Source organism: Triplophysa dalaica, chromosome 18 (assembly GCF_015846415.1).
Source record: "Triplophysa dalaica isolate WHDGS20190420 chromosome 18, ASM1584641v1, whole genome shotgun sequence".
Taxonomy (NCBI): domain Eukaryota; kingdom Metazoa; phylum Chordata; class Actinopteri; order Cypriniformes; family Nemacheilidae; genus Triplophysa; species Triplophysa dalaica.
This window is the reverse complement of record NC_079559.1, coordinates 19,749,889-19,775,542: the sequence shown is the minus strand read 5'-3', so window position 1 is coordinate 19,775,542 and position 25,654 is coordinate 19,749,889. Positions and strand designations below refer to the sequence as shown.

Below are 25,654 nucleotides of genomic sequence, written 5' to 3'. Positions count from 1 at the left end.
TACTTAAAAAATTTCTACAAAATGTCAAATAATCTATTTGCATTTACTTGCAGAAAATGAAAACGGGTCAAAATACAGAGCATCTTTTCTGTTGTTTTTCAGACCTCAAATACTGCAAAGAAAACAAGATCATATTCACTTTTAAGCAATACAACAATTATATTTATACATAATCAGTATTTAGAAAAAAATATTTTTTGTTGTGATGACACAAAACACCACAGTTTTCATGTGTTTTGTCATGCTGTCAGTCTTTCACATTGCTGTTGAATTACTTCAAACAAATTATTTCAACAAAACCATGACTCCGGAGTGACAGACACTGGACTGAAATGGCCCACAATGCATCTAGAAATACAGATTAAATTCAAATGTGGAGTGGTCCCCAATAGGAGTCAGAAGATGCCTCTTACTCATCTTTTAACATGACGGTCAAATTACAGAAAGGAAAAAGCTGAAATAATAAACTGGCATAAAAAAGGAATAACAAAGTCAGTGTAGTATGAATTCTGTACAGTATGGACATGAATTTCAAGTTTCCATAAATTGTTTCCACAAATTGGATTGTGAACATTAAAGTACAATATATCCAGAACACCAGATCTTTTTTCACAAGGGAAAAGGATTTTCCGTGGTACTGTATGCTCTCATTAAATCTTAAATTTCCTTTTTAGTGAGGCTACACAGAATTAAGTATATGGAGCCTGACCTGACAGAGCAGGAAAAAGATTCCTGGCTACCTTGACAATCTGTGGAATGTTGTCACTTCATTCAGATCTTTTCTGTAAAACCGCAACAAAAACAACCTCAGTATCTCTGCACAAAGCTGACCTGTAAACCCCAGCAGGTTTGAGTCCATCACATCATTTGCCATGGTAGGGGCAGGAAAGAACAGATATAATTCCCTCCAATAAAGCAAGAGACCTCGAGATTTAATCAAATGCAGCCTAATAGAGCCTAACACACTTTCAAAGCCAAGTTAAACAGAGTTCCATGTTTCAAATCCAACTTGTAATAGCGCACTGTCCCAATAGAGCATCTCAGGAAACGAGAAAAAGGAAAACGTGGGAGGTGGAAGACAAACCAAGCCAAAAATGATTTTAGTGAGTGCTCAGCTTCTTAAATCTTCATCTTGGAGCACTCTGAGGATGAAAAGACACTGATGGGAAATGGACTTGTTTTGAGGCTGGAAACAGCAACGGAGTCTGTATTTGTGTTCTGAGGCAGAAACCACGAGCAAGCGCTCCAATGAGCCACACCCCCTGAGTAAGTGTTATCCAGTATGTGCAAACACGCACGATCGACAGTCTGCCATCAACACGCATATAACAGAAGATGACCAGGGCCACTCCACCAAAATGTATAAATGAAGAGAGACAGATATAAAGAACAGGAAAAACAAACCGAGTGTCACCGAACCGTACTGAATTACTCACACTCATGTTGTTCCAAACCCATATGACTTACTTTGTTCTGCGATACACAAAAGAAGAATTTCTGAATTCTGTGCCAGTCACTGTCTTCATCCAATTATAATGAATTTAGAAAGAATCATAAAAAGTGTTCGCCACAACTTTTTAAAGGTTGGAAGCTTCAGTCACCATTGACAGTAATTGTATAGAAATGTATCCAGTCTTTCTTTTCCCACACAAGTCATTAAGGTTTGGGACGATAAATGTTTTTTTTATCCTTTGAAGCTGCTTACAGAAAATGTGTGCGTGTGTGTGTGCACGTGTATGCAAAAAAAATCTCATGTTTCTCCAGTTAGTATACTTTCCATTTTTTCAATAACCATTGTTATTGGTCACTTTTAATGTTTTTGTGTGGGTTTTGCAAATATTTCACCAATAAAAAAGTATTAAAAAGACCATGTTAACTTTGACAAAAATATGTTTAATATTTGTGTGTGTAAATATATAATTTTTTATAAATACAATGTTATTTCCATTACCTGAAAAACAGCAGTTTTAAAAATAGAAGGTTTCCATCTGATGATATGATCCCTTTGGCCAGATTCACATTTCGCGTCAAACCATTTGGAAACCGCGAGTTGCACTGCGTTCTCCTTTTTTTCCACATATCGCCTGGACTTTTTCGTCTGTCGTCGCTAAGCAACCATGGGCCACGATAGCCGTTGAGACGAGGAGGTATAAACAAAGGATATTTGGATTATATGCACTGAAAATACTTTGCAATAACTCTGCTACTAGATTTAGTTATGCTGTCATCATCTGTGTCTCCATTTTCATTGAGCTTGTCTCTATTGGCTGTTTGGTTCTTGTCACATGACCTGCGGTGCACTTGCGCATCCGCTTGCGTGTCGCCCCTCTTTTGCAAAAAGATGCGTAATGTGAATCGGGCCTTTGAAGGTCCAGTTTATGAAATTTAACGGCATTTACTGGTGAGGTTGCAAATAGCTCATTCTGAGGTAATGAAAACATAAGGCTTCATTGTGTTAGTTCTTTATACACCCCTGAAGACATAGTTATGTATACAATATTGCACTTCTGTCAATAGATTCTCCAAAAAAAAATGACATCCTGGACCTTTAATGCAATTACTGGATGCATGAGTGTTTGTGTACAGGTGCATGTAAACCAGCAAACTCCGTAGCTTATTTATATCTCAACCCTTAAGCATTTCACAGGACGATGGTTTGCCACTATGGAAACCCACAGCGGCCACAAAACGGTCGACTCGGACAACAAGGCTGGGCAATGGGGCACAAATAACTATGGTACGGTGAATCATCCGTTGCCAAAGCCACCGTAGGTTTGGCTGCACAACTTAATGGACTGAACAGATACTCTCTCCTCCTTCACACTTGTTCTCCTCCCTCTGTTCTTCTTTCTGAAGGTGTATGCAGTAAACAGAATTAGTCCCAACTGACAAAGACACCATTCCCCAAGAGATGATGGAAAGTGGAGGAAGGCTAAGAAGCGAATGAAAGTAAAAGGCTAGAGAGACCCACTCAGAAAAAAAAATCAACAAAATATTAGCCTAAATAATGGTCTAAACATTTATAAAATGTACATTTGAAGAGCTACTCTTTTGATTCAAGTTTTCAGACAGCTTTAACAATGGGCACCAGACAGTGTGAACACATGGACACCCATATCTCTGTGTGTAATGGTCTGAATGTTTTAAAATTACAGGAGGTATGTAATAACAAACACATCAATTGAGCACAGAAACTTCCCAAAGCGCAGAACAGAACATGAAAATGAAAAACAGGTAAATTGACAAGTAAATACAATGTTTTTTTTCTAAACAACGATTATCATTTAATCTAAATATTTAAGTTATAAAACGTTGCCGTATATCATAATACAATATCAGTTCACCTCTAGGCCTAGGCTATCTGTAAAAGGAAACCTTTATGCTTCCTTTACAGATGCAAATCTGAAGGTCCTACGCACGACTATAACTTGCGCTACAGCGTGAGTGTGCCAGGTAAACAGCAGGAAACAAGGTTATTTTAGTTTACTAAATTTAAAACTTTGAAAACTTCCCCATTCTTTGAAACCAAATAAAATATTGACCTAAAAATTATTGGAAAAACATAACTCAATTAAATATATAATAAACAAAAACTAAAATAAAATGTATTAATCTTATGTAGCAGCATTAAGTAAATAAAACCATCATATTATAATATAAGCAAAGCATATACAAAAATTGCTAAAACTAAAACACACAAAAAACGCTAAAAATAAAATCTAATTAAAATATTAATAACATGAAATGAAACTAAATTCAAAACCATAACAACTCTGGCTGGAGCCTTACTTTCCCCTTGTCAAATGTGTGAAAGTTTGCAAGTGGCACTTGCAAAGGAAAAACAAATAAAGACCATCTTAAAAACTGATACGACTAAAAACGTGTAACCAGAGAAAAGGTGAAAGCCAAATTCCATTTTCAAATGCATTCCGGTCCCTGGCGGTCGGTTCGCAGGGGTTTTCCCCTCGGTCTGTTAGCGATTTTGTTCTGGAGGTTTCAACAGGAGATGGGTGTGAAAAAGGGGAGAATCATGGCCAAAACGGGAGTGTTGACGTGTATAATCCGTGTTGCTTTTCCACGCTACTGGAGTCCAGGGTTTCAAAGCTGATGCAATGGTAACTTCTGGACAGGGAGGTACATGTTATGATTCGATTTTGATTGGTCTTGATTATGTTGCTTATGTAGTTTGTGGACCTTTATGTATTTCAACGTTACCCAGCATCTAACGTGAACTATGCTGGATCTTATGTCTTAGCGGTTTTTGCTATTGTAGTAACATTATTTACTTTATACTGTAACATGTTCTCACAGGTGTATAACAGTGTATGTGGCGAGACTTGATTTAATTGGAATTGATCCAAGAGCTTCTGGTTTGTGTGCATTCATGTATTTGGAGGCAGCTTGGCTTTGGACGGAGATTTGCATCGAGGTAAGGATCATGATTTCAGTGCTAGCAGGCTAAAGGCTAGCATGTTGCCAAATCATCTATTCTGCCTTTTAATGGGTCATATGGGCGCAAATACGTGTTGTTCTGTGTCTTTGGTGCTTTAGAAGTTGGCCATGCATGTATTAGAATGCATATTTTGTTCCGACACTTTAATTTTAAAGTCTATCTGAAAGCTCACCCAGACCTGCCTGAAACGCTTAAAACACCCCCACAAATCCACGTCAGTTCGTGGTATGATTTAGGGACGCAGCGATACTACTTTTTCCTTGCCGATCTGATTCCGATATCTGGATTCTGGGTATCGGCCGATACCGATCCTGATCCGATCTGATACTAGCACTGTTTTTCTTGATCAAAGTAGAGTTGCATATTTTATCTTTTATTGCCAGAGGTGGATAGTTCTTAAGCATGTTTACTTTCAAGTACATTTTAAAATATCTGAACTTGAGTACTTTGGACAAAAAATACTTCCCTACAGTATGAAGCACATCATACTTATTCCACTACAGTCCATAATTTTTTTTTTTTACTTTAGATCCATGAGTACATTAAAATCTACCACTTTCCTTTACTTAAGTATTTTTACTTTTAAAAGTAGAAAAGTATATATTTTTAAATGTAATTAGGTGCTGTATTAAACTTATAAAACAAAAATGTGGTCTCATAAAGCTTAGATACTTACAAAATGTTTAACAAATAAATCCGTGCTTATTACACAAAACTACCACAGTATAAAATTCTCCAAATTCGCTCATGCACATCCTGGACACAAAATGATGCGCTTAATACATTCGCTTACACGTTTTTTAAAGTCATGCGCATTGGACGTATAATGATGCGCTTAAGTCACCCGCTTCACTCACGAGCATCCCGGATAGTGATGATCCTGATGTCGCGGGGATCTTTGCTTCCCAAATTCAACACAGTTATAACACAAAGAGAATATATATGTTATGTGTAAATCATATACATTGCATCAATCCTAAAGTAAAAAAAAAAGAGTTATGGTGTATGAATGACACATAACATAGACCGCTTCAAGTGATTGAATCTACAAACATTACACTCAGCGAGTGCTGTCTCCGGCAAAATGCATTTTAAACAAAACCACAGTCTATTATCTAGTGATTATGAAGGATATTGAAAACTTTGGAATGAGTAACGTCATGAATGTTCCCGGACACACGCATGCTGGATGGAGATTGACAGATGACCGCACCAGCGGAGGTCAGAGTTTTTTTATTTATGCTATATTGGTTTATTCCTCGCATAATGCTATCGAAACACATGACATCGAATACAGTGCATGACAACTTTTATGGTAATTTCCTGATAGTTAATACTTTTTGAAGCTGTAGAGTAACATCCACGGGTATCGCAACGGATCGGACTGAAGAGAACCCGTCAGTCCGATACCCGATCCAGCAAAAAAGACCCGTATCGGCCCCAATTCCGATCCAAAGATCGGATCGGTGCATCCCTAGTATGATTTGACCGCCCAAATGTATACGCAAGTAAGTTGGGGGTACCTGTCAGTACAATTGCTTGGGAACCTGATGTTCCAAATATTGTAAAAGGCGTTACATTTCCATCACATGCTTGCAGTATTCGACCAATCACTACGCACTGGTTAACTGGCCAATTATAGCACACCTCGCTTTTCAGAGCAATGAGATTTGTAAAATCTGCACGTTTCAGAGAGGCGAGGCGGTTTTTCTTTCTTAATCACTGTTAAATAGAGTGGCCTCATAAGATTGGCTATGCGAGAGAAACCTAGCCTGTACATCTTTTCCAGCTGTAACAAACCACAAGAACTTTAAAATCCCTCTTGACAGTTTAGCGTAAAAACAAATTGCTTAAGTTTTGCCAATTTGCATGTTAAAGTGCTGAACTAAACTCTTGGAACACTCTCGAACATTCTTTCAACAGAACTTGATCGGACTCCATCTCTTCAACCCTTCTTCTGTTCGTGTTTGTTGTCATCTTCCATACTTTACTCAGGACTTCTCCATCACCCTCTCACAGAACCATCAAGACTGACAGAGAGCGAGACTGAGGTAGAGAATGGTACAATAACGGCCTCTGTGCCAGTACGCCGGTCGGGCCGTGAGGAAGGGAGCTCAACGAAAGCAGTGTGGACAGAGAGAGAGTTATGAATAACCCTTCCTCTGCCCATCTCCACCAGGCTCGAGTGCACAAGGACGGGCCTGTACCTCAGAAGGGCGAGAAAACCAACACCACACACCTCGAACGCTGTGCATCAGAGCCCCTATTGTATATGCCACTTTTCTCAGGATACTCTACACCTCTCCATGCAGGACTAATGGATATTTTCGCTATCTTTCTCTCTCCTAGTCCACTCTCTTACTCTCTGGAGACTACCTGCTTTCTCTATCATGCCCTTTACAAAGATCACAGAGGAGCAGAGGTGAGAGAGACCCCTGCTAACAGGCACACATGTATGTATACATCAGTATGGGGGTGACAGACAGTGTAACTAGCGACGAATAGAAAGACGACTATCTTACTAGGTGCATTAATTCATAGCAATAAAAGTAGCCTGGCTGTTAAAAGAAACGTCTCTTTGCTAGGTATTTCAAACACTGTTTTTATAAGAAAACACTGTTATATATATTCTGTCCTTTTGGGAAATTGTGTCTCTACACTTAATATTATCCCTGTCCATTTTTCAGATTTTTCGTAAATATTTAGTTAAAGGTTCCTGAGTCAGCTCCACTGCGGATGTGTGGCGGGTTCTTGTAGACACCATTGGAGACTGTGGAAATTGTAAAATAAAGTTATTTTTGTTTTACTTTGAAAAAAAAGTATTCTCGTCGCTTCATAAAATGAAGGTTGAACCACTGGAGTCACATGCACTGTTTTTATGACATCTTTACTAACGTTCTTTTCTTTGAGTGTACGTTACTTTGCGGTCTATGCGGGGTTAGAAAGCTCGCAGACATCATAAAAAATCAAGCGTGTAGTGTTAGCTCGGACAGGACACTCGAGTCAAATTTTCATCAACTGATCAAAATCTATCTATAAAAATAAGACATCACAACTTCGGTTTTAAATTTATTCAGCTATCACCAGCTTGTTGCCTTCCGCACAAGCAAATTTCCCTCCTCCATCCCCAACTCCACATTACATTTACAATCAGGATTTGGTTTTTGATATTCCGCAAGTCTTGATTATATTTGAATTGTTATTAAGAACAAACAACATCTATATGTTCAAGGGGGGTTTAATCGGTCTTTCATCATGGCTGCCAGAATGGGCAGGGAGTTTTGCCCAGAACAGAACCATAACGCCAATCTCAAGTATGTGCTTATTGTCAATCATTTTTGGAGAATAGCGATCCTGACAGAACTCTCTTAATTATTTCTGAAGATAAACGGAGGTCTTACTGTGGTGGAAGGACGTGAAGATGAGCAATTTATGTGAATGAACCCTTTAAATACTATGTACTGTAATATTTTTTTCCATTCCATTTTCTACCGCTTATCCGAACTACCTCGGGTCACGGGGAGCCTGCGCCTATCTCAGGAGTCATCGGGCATCAAGGCAGGATACACCCTGGATGGAGTGCCAACCCATCACAGGGCACACACACTCACTCATTCAGTGTACTGTAATATAACCGTTACAATTAATTTATATAAATTAGGGTTTTATTACTCTATCCTTTACACTGTCAATCTAAACAAAACATACCGATCCTTTAAAAAACGTAATGATAATAAAATCTGGTAACTATGTAATTAAAACCAAAACAGTGCAAGTATGATGTTTGTTTGTAGCTTGTATTGTAGCTAACTACATTTTCCAGATGGGCATTTAACTGTAGTTTAGCTTTGATTTAATTTAGCTTGGCAAGCTAAACCTCAGCGGGTCCAAAATGGCGCCTGACAACTGCTTTGGGGAGCCCACTTTGGACCAGCTAAGGTTTAGGTCCCGCCAAACATCACCTGATGAGTTCTGGGAACTCGTCAGTACTTGTTTGAGTGTACAAGAATGGCAGGGAGAGAGAACTCATTTCTGGAAACACTTTTTGCTTTCCATGAAACTTTCCAGCCAAACCACACAAAACGAAGGAACTCTCCAGCAAATCATGCCACACAATTCCAAAATAAAAGCACACGAACACAAATCTTTGACCAAACATATGCCAAGTCTATGTTAAAGTGAAGTTTACACACAAAAAATCTGTCATCATTTATTCACCCTGATGTTGTTCAAAATCTTGGTTTTATGTTCATACAATGGAAGTCAATGGGGACAATGTTGTTTGCTTACCAACAACATGCTTCAAAATATCTTCTTTTGTCTTATCAGACAGCTTGGATATGATGTGAGGGTGTATAAATGAATTTTAATGTTGGGATAAACTATTTAATTGCTGAAGCAAACTTCGAATAAACAAATGCAAATATATCCTAAAGAAGACTCTGAGGAAGAAGTCGGATGAAAGGATTCCAGTTTGAGGATGATAAACGAGGAGAGAGGTTGAACAAATCTTAAAATACTTGCTCAAGAATGTGAGGAAACGATCTTCACCCTCTCTGGCACCAGCTTCTATTAGGCTCGAACAAACAGCACGATTGCACTAGACAGAGTTGCATGACAGGCAAACATAAAAGACTCAAGATTCCTGAAAGCCTGCTGATAGTAAAGACCAAACAGACCGCTGAACAGAGACGGTACAGTAAATCAGCCTTATTGCTACACCTCATTGGTTGCTTCCTAGTTCCTGATTTTCAGCATCATTTGATCCAGTCAGTGAATTATTCCAGAACATTCCCTTTTATATGTAATCCATTGTTTGGCACGGCTTACTCCAGCTTTCCCCTTCACTAAAAACATACACACTCACTAGCAAAACAATCTAAAAAACAGATGCCCCTCTACACTGTAACTAAAGCTGCACTATTTGAAAAAAATCATACGGTAGTTATAATACAAATATTGTGATCATGATTCAAACTGAGATACAATAAACGGTTACAAGAGACAGAGTTATGTGCTATATGTTTTTATATTGTTTTCAATCTCAGCATTTTGTGGTTTTAATCATCACAAGGCAAAGACTGCCAATTCCGATTCCATTTGGATTAACTGTGCAGCTCTTAAACACTACTTTGTGCTATTTTTCTGTCAGAACATGAGACTTGAAAACATCTAAGAGGAGTGAAGAATGAGAGAAAGGTTTGGTTGTTCAGAGATTGAGATCTGCTATGAACAGAAGGTGATGACCCTCATTTGGAGGGTTGATGTCGGCAGTAAATTAACCGTGAGCTCCAAGCACGATGTATTGGATGGCTGGCTTAGATTTACTGGAGGCCTGAAATTAAATGTTTGTGTTGTTGGGTTGAAATAACAGTGTCGTGCTTTAAAGTGGAAAGAATCCTCAGGGTGTCTTGGAGATAGTTATGAGGTTCTGCTTACGACAGTTAGCTCACGGGACACACACAGTGAAGACACGCACATCATCAAGAAGTGAAATGTAGATGTGGGAAAGACTATATATAAACTGCCCTTTCAGGCATTAAAAACAAGGTCTGACGTGTTTAAAAGCATTCATTTGAAAACTTGAACATGTCTTTGAACATTTTATGTTCCAAAGTAAGACCTTAAAAATCTCATTACCATAACAGCCTAATATGTCAATAACATAGCATGTTTTGCTATAAAAAAGGAGCAAAACACACCTTTTTATTCAATATACATTAATGAAGAATATTTCTACAGAAAATCATGAATGTAGCATTTTTTGGTAACACTTTACTTAAAGCATATATGTATAATTCTTTCTAAAAGTATTTTGAATGTGTTAATCCTGCATCGTAATGTCACATTAACTTATTAACTAGTTACAATTATACATAAGTTATAACACTTTGCATTATTAATTTGGTAGAATTCATTACAACAACATTTAATCTATTACAATACACATAATAAGAATTTTAATGCATCATACCCTTTAGGAACCCATTAAAATTTGGGTCTTTTCGTCACACAAAGTAGATAGAATTAGACAGCATTTACAGACTTTTTCACAGACTTATTGCAGCTTTTTATCGTTTTGGAGTTTAACAATCTTGTGAAAGACATGACGGTGAGTAAATGATCATTTTCTTCTGAGTGAACTGTTGCTTTAACTCCCATCCTTTTTAAGATCGCTATTTTTGCACACAAATCTACACAACACAAAATGCCTCGAATAAAAGATTGTGCTGACAAAAGTCACCGTGTTTATCATCAAAACAACCGCTCTCAAGCCTCCCATGAACTTGGCTTGGAGTGCTAAAATTGTCGTCTGTAAAAGGTCTGACCGTGTCTGACTGGGGAATTGGGATTATTTTTGTATTTAACAAGCCGTGTCATGAATGTATGTTTATTTAACATCCAAAGCACTGATAAAATGACTGGAATGTCTTCAGCCATCAAAGGTCCTGTCCTGGTCTGACATCAGCCTCCTAGAAATGTCTTTGGGATTGAGGTTGATACTAAATAGCTTACATATCTCACAATAACTTTCCCACAACTTTATGTGCTGTATTTAAGATTTCGGTACTGGCTCTGGAAGTCTCTCTCTCTCTCAGATCACCCGTTTTCCTACCATTTTCAAATGCCACTTGGGGAGTAATCAAAGCGAACGTTTATAATGAACCTAAAACTAAAACAAGCTAAATTGAAGGTCAAACACATTGTTTCTTCCAGCATCACAACAATGTTCCAGATTCAATAATTTCATGTTGTGTTCCGACGAACGTCAGAATGATAAGATGACCTTTTCTAAAGTTTATATACTTGCCGCCCGCTATGAAAATATTGCGAGCGCAAACCCTTTTATTGCAGCATTTCGGGATGCTATTTGCGGATGGAAACCATAATCTCATTTCCTTCAAGCACAATCCTTGAACTCAGGGCTCTTTGTGAACAGACAACGATGTTAAATGGTACCTCTGAAAACCTGCTTTTCCATGAAGTCATATACATGCAGAGACTAAAGGGATTTATAGGCCCATTTCAGGAGTAGAAGAGACCAATGGCCTGCCGTGAGAAGACTCAACGTACCATAATCCATGAACATGAACACACATGGAACCTTCTTAGATGCATAAGGCTGAACTAACATCAATGTTCCACTGCAGATCCCATCAGACATACCAGATTTCATCTCATCATGTTCAGGAGCTTGCTTTTATCAGCCTGTCCAATACTGATTCTATAGTAAGATCACAATTGGGTGGCGAGTAAACCTATTGAATTTAGTTTTCACTGTTGAGGCCATCTAAACACTCTGTTTAAAATGTAAAGCAGTAAGACATTTTAACTTCCATACTCCGATACATTGTATTTTAACTGAGCTTGTCAAACCCTTCAGATCCACGATTTGTTCTGTATTATGGGTCAGTATGGTTCTTCAGAGAGGGGTCCTACCTGAGAAAGGGGTCTGGACAGTCTGTGACGCTCCACACTTCTCTCCTCCGATGACCAGGAATGAAACTGCAGGCTGAAAAAGGAGAAATTGTAAATAAGCGGGTTTATTTTGAGATGTTTTGGCTAATCTAAGAGCAAACAACGAATGACTTAGTTACACAATGTAGTATTTTCATTTTTTTTTATAATTCAAATGCCAAGTTGACCAAATTTAATAGTCCATAAACCTGAGATAGGGTTTCCATGTTAAAACATTGTATATTCGTGATTTTGTGACGGTATGAAAAGCGGGTTTATGGATTAAGGCCACTAAAACTGGATCGTCACGTAACCAAGGGCAATTCCATAAACATAGCCGCCTCAGTGACTAGCGATTAGTAAAGACTAAGTAATACTTTTAAGATCTACCTTTTTATGTGACCTACTCAATGAAGTTATGAACAATCTTGAAGGGAAAAAAATGGATGACTTTGATTCTGCTGGAGAAATAGTGGAATCGCTTTCTTCCAAAATCTTATTCGTAACTAACAATTGTTGTGAATATGTGACCTTGGTGTGAACCAGCCCTTACATCCAGCATCACGCCCAAAGCCCTTAAATGATGTCTACAAAATCCAATACCATGCAAGTAATAACAGGGTTAAAAGTGGTGTTAATCATTATTTGAAGCATTGATCATATAGCACAACATGAACAATAATATGAAACTGTGCTACAATGCTGGTAGTAAAAGTCTACATTAGATACATGTGAATGTAGTCATTATCCCTCACTAAATCCAACCCAATCAGCTTCATCTGCACAGACTTGTGGAATGTGCTGCAAACTTTAAGATGTCAGAGCCTTACAGTGCAGAAGCTGAGGAGACCAGGTGAAGAGGAGTTCACGTGTGTGTGTGTACACGCAAGGCCTTCAGGGCACAGACATGTGAACATTTAATCTACAGTGAAATTCTGAACTATGTCCTGTGGCCTCTGGATCAACTCTTTTGATTGCTCTGTATGAAAACTTGGTATAAGGAATATGATTTACACAAACAAATGCTTTGTACCTCCCGAAGAATCCTTCCTATTCTTCAGAAATATTGAATCTGATTTCTAATCGGAGTTATGATGTACCTCTTGTTGGTGGGTGTGATCCGGCCACCCTTGCGGTCCAGGCTGGATGGGGACTCTGGAGAATACGGGCCGGGGGACAGAGATGCTGGGCTGGAGATGGTGTATTCTTTGTAGTTCTGGTTCTCATCTCGACTCACTTGCACGGCCTCCTGCATGACCAGCATGAAAAACCACAGGTATTTATATCTGCCTGTGCCTTAATTCAGGCAACATCACATTTATTTTCATTCATGCACATGGCAGATGCTTTTAGTCAAATTGATTTACAGTGCATTTAATCTGCGTTCCCTATGAATCAAGCCCAAGACCTTGGCACGGTTAACGCTGCTCTTCCATCTGAGTGACGGGAACACTCTTGATAAAACTTGGCAGCGCAGCTTCCGTCTTTTCTTTTGCGACATACATCTTAAACAACATCAAGTGCACCATACTAAAAGACAGCCAAAGTATTTCTTTTTGGTCAAGTTCTCACATGGACGAACAGAAGGATTAGAAGACCTTTGGGGTTCACAGTCCTTCAGAATCAGGATATCCATTACAACAACCGTCAGCAGCCCCTTGTGCACGTAAAATGCAGGAACTTTTGAGTGATTTATAACAATCCTGAGTTCCTTTCACATGTCACGGTTGTGAAAGGAACAGAAATGAAAAAGATGATAATGTAGACTTCAATGTCTTGTTTCAGTCCAATCTGACAAACAATAAATCTCGGACAAATGGTAAGATAAGACAGGGATTGATCTTTTTATAATAGAAACCAGACATGCAAGGGTAAATTTGAGAACATTAACTCTCGGGTCAGAAGTTTGGGTGAGTACAGTAGCTGCAGCCATGATGCACCAGCATATTCTAATTGATAAACTGATATGCAAAAATATACTTTTAAGTAAAAAAAACGTGATTATTGTTCTTCATTTGAGCCTGGATCTTAAGTAGCACGGGGACCTTTTTTGTAAAAGCAAAAATGCATTGTATGGGTCAAAAACTTTCTTTTATTCCCCAAATCATAAGGGTTTTGAGTAAAGATCATGTTCCATGAAAATATTTTGAAAATCTCCTCCCTTAAATATATAAAAACGTTATTTTTGTGAGTGGATGGCCTGCTGCAGCGCCTCTGATGGACAACTTTAAAGGTGATTTCTCAATGTTTAGATTTTTTTGCACCCTCAGATTCCAGAGTAAGAAACGTCTGTATCGCCGACATATATTGTCCTATCCTTCAAAACTTAAATATCAATAGAAAGTTTAATTATTCAGCTTTCAAATGTAGTCAAAGTCTAAAAAAATTAGACTGGTTTTGTTGTCCAGGGTCAAAATTCTAAAAACACTTTTGTGAGAGGTCTGCTTGTGTTTTATTTTTTTTAAATAACTTCATGAATCTGAGAGGAAAGTATAATCACGCAAAGCAATTTACTAAGGTTTGCACTCATCATTGTTCTAGTATTTAATGGTCAAAAACGTCTTATTTTTATTTAACGGTCAAGAAATAAATAAAACCCGGCGTTAATTTGCGCTGCTCTTTGTAGATAGCATTGGTCATTATGGGAATGAGATATTGTCCTTGTTTTTCTGAATGTGCGCCTTGTTGGTAAATCACCAACAGAAATTTCCAATCCCATCTGCATTTTTTTTATTGCGATCTAGCGCTATTTTGCCCTGTTTAGTGGATCTGGCCCCAAGAGTACATTTACACGGCAATAACCCTGTACAAATCGGATTCCAGATTTTGACATGCTAAATAAACCGCATCGTTCCATTTGGATTTTCCAAACATCTGAACAGTTAATTGTTGCAGGTTTAAAGGAACACTGACCTGGAAGCGGCCCACCAGTTGCTCTGTAGAGGTGATTCCATTAGTCTGACCGGGAGGAGGTGAAGCAGGCCTGTGTGGAGAACAGTAAACATGAGCACTTATACCTTTTCTTCACTTTCTTGTGGTTGAACACACTGAATAGTTCCTGATTTTGAATGTGGCTTACTGGGTTACCTGTAAACATTTCAGCAAGAGAGCTGTTGTACAGAATAGAAGCAAGGCTTTACTGGCAGAAACACAGAGCTGTGTTGACATTCAATGCAACAGTGTGATATTGTTGTATACGGGTATATAAACAATCTAATATCAAATCACTAGCATCAGTACTTAGTCAGTACAGCAAGATATTTGGTTTATTTGGTTATTTGGTTATAGACAACAAATATCAACACTTTTGAAATGCTGCCCGCCCAATCAAATTACAGAAGTGAAACTAACTGCTATAACTACTACACCATACATCTGGAATCTATTGGAATCTCAAGTAGGGATGCTCCATACCACTTTATCCTTTCCCGATCCGATACCAGAATTCTGAGTATCGCCCGATACTGATTCAAATCCGATACTGGCACTGTTTTTCCTGATCAGTTGTAGAATGTCTTGTCTTTTATTGTGAGTGGTGGATAGTACCTACTTATAAGTATTTTTACTTTCAGGTACATTTTCAAATATCTGAATGTCATCGTCTATCGGCCCAACATAGTTAAGAATTACCTTTTTAAAAAACCTCAACTATGCGACTATGTTAACATTTCAACTATAAGATGTAGCTTGCGAGTGTCAGCCTGCCTGTATATGTTCTGCTTTACTGTATGTTCGGCAATGACATTGCAGTTATTTTGCTTTAATTGTGACAAAACCGAGTTAGAAGGATAGCTCAACCCCCAAGATAACATCAATCATCGTTTATTCATCCTCATGTGGTTCAAAACCTGTTTACGAAGATATTTTCAGAAATGTCTCTGTGGTTTTGTGTCCATAAAATGGAAGTCAATGAAGTCAATGATGTTTGGTTACGTATTTTCTTTCATGTTCCGCGGAAGATATTTTGGTAACTCTATAACAAGCTATACATTTTAAGATAACTGTCAAAAGTCCTTACTCTTAAGCAACTATGGGTGGTGTGAGAGATTACATGCATTTTTTGAAAGGTGTTTTATCTGAGCGTGACAATGAGACACATGTGCTGCAGCATTCTGGCCATAGTTTCATCTTTTTGAGATAAAATCATTACACAAGCGGAAAAAGACAGAGGGAAAGCAAAAGATACGAAAAAATAAAAACCACATGAGACCAACATCAAAGGCTCTTCACCAGCTGAAGAAATCTGTCAGGGGTCATTCATAACTCAAAGCCGACAGATACAACTCATTTGAGACAACGGAGGCGCTTTTAAGACCCCCTGACCAATCAAAAGATTACATTATTCCTTATACGAAGTATACCATAATTAACATAATAGATTTTGATCAATAAATGTGTCGTAACAAAACAAAAACTGTATAATCATAGAGGTAACACTGAATAGCATTGAAGTACCTTGGGTAACTTATGCATCACTAGCATGAACACACTGGTTTCAGTGATGATAAACTGGCAGACTGCCACTGCCATTTGTGAAATTTCAGAAACAGCTTAAGGAAACTCTCATTCACTGCAACGATTCCTCATCTTTTGAACTGAAAGAACGTTTACACGATGAAAAACTGAAAAGTTTTTACAGGTTGAAGTTGTGCAGTAAATCTACTTTTTGCTGCAGACATGATTATAACACAGCACAAACATACAGCATTGAGGCCGCCATTATCGTTTTGGGAATACAGAATGAACATAATACCCATGCGTATGACATCATCGTTTTTGCAAAACGGCACCCTCAAAGTTTACACACAGACGATAACGCCGTTGTTTTCAAAAACTTGCACTTTGAGACCTGTCTTCAAAAGTTTGCTTTTTCAGTCCCTCAAACGACCTTGTTGTATAAATGAAGAGCCAAAAGAAATAAGACGTTTCCATTTGAGTTGAAAACGGTCTAGTATAAACGGCCTCGGAGTTACAGACTTTTTTATGTTAATGCAGACAAGTATACGTGTAGATCAGATTGTTCTAAAACAAATGAAGGGGGGCAGGTAGACACTCACATAAATCTTTTGACTAATGTGACCTCCGTTTCAGCTAAAAGAGGGCAGACACACACACCCTCTTCCTCCAATACTGTGGGCTACAGGAGGTATACACACACAAATAGAGTGCCATTGTTGGCCCAGTGTTGTTTCTGGCCTGGTTAGAGACATGAGGTCAGAAAGGAAAAATGTACTAAAGGACACAAGGCCACATAACCAATGTGTGTGCACGCTTTCATTGTGTGCGTGTGTTACCTTTCCACTAGGAGGTTCAGCTGTGTCGTGCAGCTCTTGATTTTGTTTTGTGCTTCTACATTCAGCATATCGCTGGTGTCCTGCCCATTAATCTCCATGATGATGTCACCAGGCTGAAGACAGGCCGTCTCTGCCTTACTGCCAGTGTTCACCTTAAACACACCAAATAAAATCAAACAGTTATTAAACTCGGAAAGCTTAATAGCTTGCTAATAAGCTTAGTAGCTTAATAATTCTGAACTCACACAAACTTTGGTCAAACTATCACAGTCATTGAGCAGTATAGCTGTTTGAGCAAAAACAACATCTGCCGTGTCATATCTCTCAAAGTCACATGAAAAGAATGATATTTTCTTGAACAGAAATTACCTTTTAATGAACTTTTTCCTGACATTTAGTATTTTAAAATACATTGTATTTAGGTTAAATGTGTGTCATGTATCTGTGCGATATATGTAACATTACAATTTGCACATAACAGGAGGGTTAATCAATGTTATTCTGAATCATGTGTAGAACAGTATGTACATGTTTCCATGTCAATACTAAAACTGTTCATAGCACAAAAGGCTAAGAAGCAATAGTGATCCTGGTGGTGTATTTACACACTACTTCAAGTTTATACACACTTTTGGTGTTTTTTAAATTGGAAAAACACTGACTGTTCAAACAGAAAGTAAAGACTTAAGCAAAGGACTTGAATATCCTAAAGAATGGAGTGTAACAAGAAGCCTAATATGTAGAAAAGAACATTTGAGAACTAATTAGATGAGTGCTGCTCTTATCGGCCTTACAGACAAATAAGGGCTCAACCCACACCACGCACCAACTTAAAACACCCCAATGACATGGCAGGGCACTGAAGACTGGCAGGCGGGTTTTGTTATTGTTGTTTGCTGAAATAAGAGGGGCAGAGGTGCCTTGTCCATGGCCCTGCTCGAGTGCCAATTAACTGTTGCTAGAGAGACGCACAATAGAGCGTGTCTCGGCCGATCACTGAATGCCTCGCTTGACAGGAACCATGAATATCCTCTCCCATGTGTAGAGATGAACTAGGAAACAGTGCAGTAATATGTAAATTTATAATAAGAAATGTAGGGCAGACCGCAGGGTGACGTTATGATAAAGTTATGTCTTTATCCGAGTCAGGAAGGATAAGTTTGGATAACAGCAGCAGAGGACTTGTGCATATTTCAACCTCCTGCCACTTCAGTCTCACCATGAGGCCCTTTGCAGCCCTCTTGAAAACAAACCATGCCGTTCACTTAAACCTCTTTAAATACTAAAGGTCTCCTTTAGTGCAAGAAGACCATCAAATTCTCGTTTCTCCACCTTGGCTGTCGAGGGTACAGCTTTAGAAGATTAGGATCAAATGGGGAACAGTTCATCCCAAAACGTCAAATTCACCCTCATTTTGTTTAAAACATGTATGAAAGATAAAAGTAGACTTTTTAAGAGACATCACACAGCTCTTGCCATACATTGGTGAGCAAAAAATGCCAAACGAATTTGCCAATAGAACGAAAATTAAAGAACAGGGTGTGCATTGTGGAGCTTCCCACCTCATTGGTTCTCGTGGTCACATAACAATAACTGAGATTCAAAACTTGAGATTAGTAACACTGTGAAGCAGTGAAGTTCTGACCACTGGAATCTCATTGGTTCTTGTGTAAATTATGGTAAAATGTCATTCTAGGGTGAACTGTTCCTTTAAATGTTAAAAAACTATTATAATAAACACACGAATATGGACTATATGTGATTAGGATCAGTAAGGAAAGAATCCATTAGTTTTTTTTAATAAAAAACAAACTGACTGAAGTCTTTCTGGATATTGACATGGAATATATTTTTAATGGAAAGAACTTTGTTTTTGGTTGAGACAGACTGGTTTAGTTAAGAAACTAAACCAAAAGCACAGGAAAAACTAAAAATTGGTTCCAGACTAGGTGGCAGAAGAACAACAACTTCAATTTCAAGACATCATTTTTTCTTTAACAATAGTTGATGAAAACAGTGTTGAAATCTTGCTCTAAAAGTTCACTGGTCCACCTGAGAGCTCCAAACTCTTAAATGAGACATTCTTTTGCTGTTTTCGAGGCTTTGATTATGTTTTTGGGGTGTTTAACAATGGACGTTCATGTTTCTAATTTTAAAAAACGCTTTTATATTTCTCATATTTAAAGTCTTTTGTTCTCCGCTGTCCCTCTTCTAACAAAACAACTGGATTTCTTCCGGTCTACATAAAGTCTGTCCTTCTGAAACGCTCTAATTGGTAAAGCTGACCAGGTCTGTCGTGATTGGCTCCCTGCTTAGAATGTCTCGGAGCCATTGTTGGAGAGAGTTGCGTCATCTCCGTTGACCCAATGGAACCGTTTTTTTCACAGTTTCAATAGTTCCCGAAAGTTACTAGTAACACATGGAGCTGCGACTAAACAGACCAACTGAGGTGAACTTCTAACCCATTTAAAGACGAAAGCCATACAATGATTAAAAAAATGAAAGAAATAAAAGATTTAAAGAGAAAACATAACCTTCCGCAACTACCTGAAGGCTCCATGAACCACGTGACGCTCCAGTGTTTTAGACTTCCATTGGCAAAACACTATTAATGGCTCTGGAGTTTGTGTGTGAAGATGTCCCACCCATACCATATCAGTGAGCTTCCACTTCCCATGCTGTTGTGATTGGTCGGTGCCCATCTCAGTGCATGTGTTTTCATAAACTTTCTAGCAATAAGCAGTAACAAGGCGTCAACTTTACTTTATCAGTAAACATGTGGATCAATTGAAGTGTAACGGAGGTCTGCTAGTGCATGTGCAATCTTTGTTAGATATCATTTTTTTCCTACTATGGCGAGGGAAATGACACCGGACCGAATGGTGTCAGACCGGTTATTTTAATTAACACTAAGACCACAAGTGTTAGTTTAGCCTTTTTATATTGGACCCAGGTTGGATAAAAAAAACAAGAAGAATGACCGGGAGACATTTGCAAGCAGGACTTGAAAGGACGTTTCATAGAAGTGTTTTAGAGGTTTGCGCAAACACACAAACACACAATTTCAGTGTATTACGCAGAACAGCTTTCACAGACGATGTTAAAGTCATGAAAGCTGTTATTTGACCGTTGGTCATCTTAGAATGTGTGTAGCTGAACTCTTATTAGCAGCTGTAGGACTGTGATGAAAGTGAAAATCTGAACCGGCTTACTTCCACTCTCTCCTGCACTCCTACACCCCATCAAGATCCCTGCGTTCAGCAAACCAGTGGCGGCTTGTATTGCCTTCCCATAAGGGCAGTAAATCGCTCTCCCGCTCTTTCTCGTTCACAACTCCTTCCTGGTGGAACATTCTTCCTAACTCTGTCCATTCAACCACATCTCTCACAACATTAAAAAAACTACTTAAAACCTATCTCTTCTGTGAATACTTGACAAACAAATGAGAAAAGAAAAAAAAATACACTAACCCTTTCTCTCAACAGGTAGTGGTCTAGCTTTTGTTGAAACCAGTAACTTTGTATTGGCACCTCATGTATTATGGCTCCTGTATGAACTTTCGCTTATTGCTCCTAAACTCTTTGTAAGTCGCTTTGGATAAAAGCGTCTGCTTAATGTCTAAATGTAAATGTAAATGTAAAATAGTTAATCTCTGATAACCAAACACTACTCCAGCAGCTCTTCTCTAAGGAAAGCATCGCCCCTTTTTTGCAGTGTTCCTTTGGGCGGAGGTTATTAAAAGCACTCAGAATATTGACATGTACCCAGGAAGTAGAGGGATGTAGTACGTTTCCAGCCGTTCCCTGTAGTCCTTGAAAAGCGAATTCTGTTAAAGACAATATCTCGCTTGGCACTGAACTTTGAGTTTTATTATTTGCAGGTATTGTTTATGCTCTAACAGCAACATTACACACTAACTAAAGGTTGAAAAATGGGATCGCTGGGAATGGAACCTTTAAAAATAAGGATGCTTAAAAGGATCTTAACAGCGATGCGATACAAAAATCATTTTTGGTTCCACAAAGAACCATTCAACGGTTCCTTGAAGAACCCTCTCATTCCTACCTTTTTATAATCTGAAGAGCCTTTTTTAGCCCCAAAGAACCTTTTGTGAAACAGACAGGTTCCTCAGATGTTAAAGACCTCACTTTCACTTGTGTGCAGGAGAGAGAGAGAGCATACTTTCGTGAAGTTCAGGTGTTTGTTTGTTTACTGCATTTGGTGATGAATGTTATATAAACTGTGGATATAACACTGGATTTGGAGATCGTTTGAAACTGATATATGGAGCCGTCCAAGCGCTAAAAGATGCCGGACATGAACCACATGCGGTGAGTGAAACTGATGTCTGTGTTTAGTTGACAACGGGCTTTGGTTCAACCTACCCCTCCCCCCTACCCCTATGATTTCGGAAACAATCATAAAGCTGTTTCTATCTTTTAGAAATGTGATCAAACCAAATACTCTTCGAAGATATGAAGTATGCAATACTACTCTATAGGTACTCAAGATTAATATGAGATTGGCAGAAACCCTGTGTGTTACGCCCGCTTTAAATAATATAACAAGACAATGACTCAGTACATGAATATCTTGCTTTCTTTAATCTCGGTCTCTGTCTTTGAACAATGTCTCTTTATAAAAGTGTCATGGGCAACGTATTTTAGCACTGGTCAGTTCTCACCACAGTTTTGAAAAATGCAAAAAAAGAAGGCGTGGAAAGCTGCAGAGTGGATCTTGAGGAGAGGACACAACACCAGTCTGTGCTCTACATTTACTTCACTTGGACATTTGTCACATTGAATTAAAATACTGTAAAATATTCAAAAAAAAGATCACAATATCAGGTTGCCTATGGAATTCCCCTTTCATTTACAATATCTTGGAACTTCCTTTACATTTCCAAATTAAAGAGGGTATGGACTGACGTCACTTTCCCACGACACGCTCCCCTGGGTGGCAAAATATTGAGCTGAATTGCAAAGGAGAATTGGAGAAACAAAGAAACCGGGACTAAACAACGCAATATTTGGCTGAAATAAGAAGCAGCTGGACTTGATGGGGATCCTTACGACTTCTATACGACATGGAATAAGGTGTTCCTGGACACCGAAATGTTGCACGGAATTGTTTCCTGATATTGTAAGCAGTCATTTTGCTGAGTGTTTTGCCAGCCACAGGGGCACGATTCTGGGTGCTCAAGTTTTCTTCACGTGGTAAAGTGACGACACTTCCATATATTCTATTGTTTTAAGTAGCAAACAAAAAGTGAGATGTCTGGGCATGTGTCTTTGTTGTTTTTTTGCAAATGAAAAAAACATGTTCAGGACAGGTGCTATGGCTCAAAGGGATAAGGAATTACCTTGGAAACAGTAAAGGCCTTCTTAAAGTCTCGTCCTCCAGATATTCTGAATCCCCAGGGAGACGGGCCAATCAGGTTCACTTTAAACGGCATCATGTGACCACGGACTGCTGCTCAGGGCTTTTGAGAGTGCTGTGGATTAAGAAATGGCACAGGTTGAAAACAGATGGATGACAACAGGAGAGACCGAGTGAGAGAGATTTGGTCAGGTTTAATTTGACATCGACCTGACACGCCATAGATCTACTTCATAGTTTCCACTTCTATGAACTACTGGCTGCTGTTGAAAGGTAAACTGCCTTCACCTGTTCTTCAGAACATCTTTCATCCTATTCCACATGACTGCGGCTCAAATCGAGACAGACACACACACACAGCAACAAGCAGACATCACAGAAAGGTGCAACATGACTGACATTCGAGAAGTAAGTTGGTTTCTTACAAGTGTTAATCCAAAAATGTCCTGAATGAATCACTTCCACCCAAGACACTTTCTTTTCTGTTTTTTGATGTGGAAAATACACTGATATTAGATTCACTGTTGTTGATACAGCCACGATAGTGAAGAACAGTTGCTATTGTGTAATTGACTGATCCAGTGATTTTTAAAAGGAACCTTGGGTATAGAGATATGTATGGGTTAATAACTTTACAATGGCATTGACTTTATAAACAGGAAATTTAATAACAGTGTACCTGTCACAGTATTCATAAACTTAAAAAAATAATTACTATGAGGCCTTTTTTGCGTCAAAATCCGTGATGTGAAATAGTTGCGACCTAAACCGTTCTCTTAACGCTACAGCGTAGCACTAACGTTTCCCATATATAAAAGTAAAATATTAGACGTCAAACATAAGATCAGATATATAAATACACAGGGACAGTAGGTGGCGGTATGTCCTATTGGCACGAGCCAGCCAGCCTGCTTGCCATAAACGAAGAATGCGTTCAGTCAGCGTCTGTTCAAGGTAACATGCATTAATTTATAGCTTTAAACTACTGTCTTTAAGACAGTTAAGACTATTTAAGACATCATCATCCACCATTATCGTATACTTTATACATTATGAGAATATACTGATAAACATAATAATAAGATGCTTGCGGTTTGATATTTATTCTGTATTAGAGCACACGTGAATATTAGCACTTGTCAGCTAATGACAGAGAGAAAAGACATCAGGCCTATGATGTTGACAATTCAACATGAAGTCAAAATCGGGATAAAACGCTTTTTTTAATGCTTTAAAACATGCGTACATGTTAAATTCGCAATGATTTTGGTTATTAATATGCATATTTGTAGCGTTTCTGATCAACAATATTAAAGTGTATGAAAATACACCAAATAGCGTCATTATTTTCTTTCTTTAGTATTTAACATTATTTATATATATTTTGTATCCTACAGTTCCCTGTATTTACTCAAGAACTGATTAATGCGTCTGTGTTCAGTTTGGCTGCCTGTGCATGCAACCATTTTATGTCATTGAAAAATAGAATGGCCGCCTCCTTAGGTTAAAATGAGGGTTTTTTTTAAAGAAAGGAAAATATTTGATGTGTTCTTAACGACAAATGCTAGTATTGTAAGGCTATTGCAATGTATTAAGCCAAACATCTCTCTATACCCTGAGTCCCCTTTACAGAACTGAATTGAATCAGTCTCGACTTCATCAGCATATTTGCTAAAGGCCTTGTGGGAATTATAAATAGTAATTCATTATTAAACCAAACCCAAACTAAACCTTTAACATTTATAAGTATTTAATATAGCACTTTGTGTATAACTGCTTTAAATTTAGGGCTGAAACGATTCCTCGAGTAACTCGAGTAATTCGTGAAAAAACTAAAATCTTCAAAGATTTGTTTAATCCATTAAACTACAGTAAACACAGAGCACTGAGCTTCCCCACAGACCTTTATTACTAAGGTACAGGCGGCTAAACTCTGGACATAGTATTTAAACACAGAAGACACTGCAGAATAAATAAAGATATACAGAGAGTAGAAGTTTTCATTAATGCTCTTAGTGTATTAGCATGGTGAGAGAACATTGTGTTTGGTACTTTCCTCATCTTTTAACCAAACTTTTAGGATTTTACATTTGTGTGAAGTTGTTTGTCGTTGTGCTTGTTTTTTCTGTGTGACGTTAATCAAATGGCACTCTGCTAATTTACTTACTTTTAGTCTATTTTGCGAGTGAAACTCATTTTCCAGCTTTATTGAGTCCATATAACCACATGCAGACTAACATCTACCATCTGGCTGCTCTGCATGTCTGAGTGAATGAACTGCACAGTTTAACATGTTACAGCACACGCGTGATCCACATGGATTTGTCTGCGTCTGCACTGTGTGAGGACAGGAAAACATGAACTTTATCTCCAGAATTGCTCTTGGAATTTATTTCTTGTCTTTATGCATAATGCATAAGCTGAAGTTAGTTGTTTACTATTGAAATGATTCTTCTATTTTTATTTATTTTTCTTATTTATTTGTATTATACTGCATTTTGAATGAAATATAGTAATGGAATATACTAAATGGGTTTATTAATGAAGCCATTTCAGCAATAATAATGTAAATTTTTCTAAAAATTAGTTGTCCATTTTAAGAGACCCGTGTTATTTCCTCGTGTAGATTTAGTATTGCTTTTTATTAAAGAAAAAGTACTTATTCAAATACTCGATTAATCGATTGAATAATCGTTAGAGTACTCGATTTTAAGGATAATCGATAGCTACACCCCTATTTTAAATAGTTTGTGAAGCAAAACATGTGCAAAGCAGCTTCCCTGTAGCTCAATGGTAAGAGGTCGTGGGTTCGATCCCAGGGGATTGCACATACTTAGAAACAAATGTGTAGGACAATGCAATGTATGTCACTTTGGATAAAAGCGTCTGCCAAACGCATAAATGTAAATGTAATGTAAATTAATCAATGTCATCCATTTCAACTGTGTATTTTCCAGTTTTTTCAAAATATTTACTTAAAAAACTGCAAACATACCCAGTCAACCAACAACAATTTCCTTCAAAGAAAAAGGAGACGATTTCAATTGAGCGCTGAGATCTGCATCACATC

General features: G+C 38.1%; 1 protein-coding gene and 1 long non-coding RNA gene across 2 annotated transcripts in view; one reads left to right on the top strand and one right to left on the bottom strand.

Moving 5' to 3' along the window:
• The window catches only part of pdlim2 (PDZ and LIM domain 2 (mystique)), a 52,478-nt gene that overhangs the window by 15,935 nt on the left and 10,889 nt on the right, over nt 1–25,654 (bottom strand). The window contains exons 2-6 of the mRNA XM_056729701.1: nt 22,568–22,699; nt 17,206–17,357; nt 14,825–14,894; nt 13,012–13,160; nt 11,894–11,966 (exon numbers count right to left, since the gene is read on the bottom strand). Coding sequence (XP_056585679.1) covers nt 11,894–11,966; nt 13,012–13,160; nt 14,825–14,894; nt 17,206–17,357; nt 22,568–22,663 — 540 coding nt within the window. The 5' untranslated portion in view covers nt 22,664–22,699. The remainder of the gene's footprint in view (nt 1–11,893; nt 11,967–13,011; nt 13,161–14,824; nt 14,895–17,205; nt 17,358–22,567; nt 22,700–25,654) is intronic.
• Nucleotides 4,016–7,064, top strand: LOC130407061 (uncharacterized). The gene is made up of 3 exons (XR_008904562.1): nt 4,016–4,134; nt 4,312–4,429; nt 6,377–7,064. It is a non-coding gene; the product is annotated as an uncharacterized LOC130407061 (long non-coding RNA).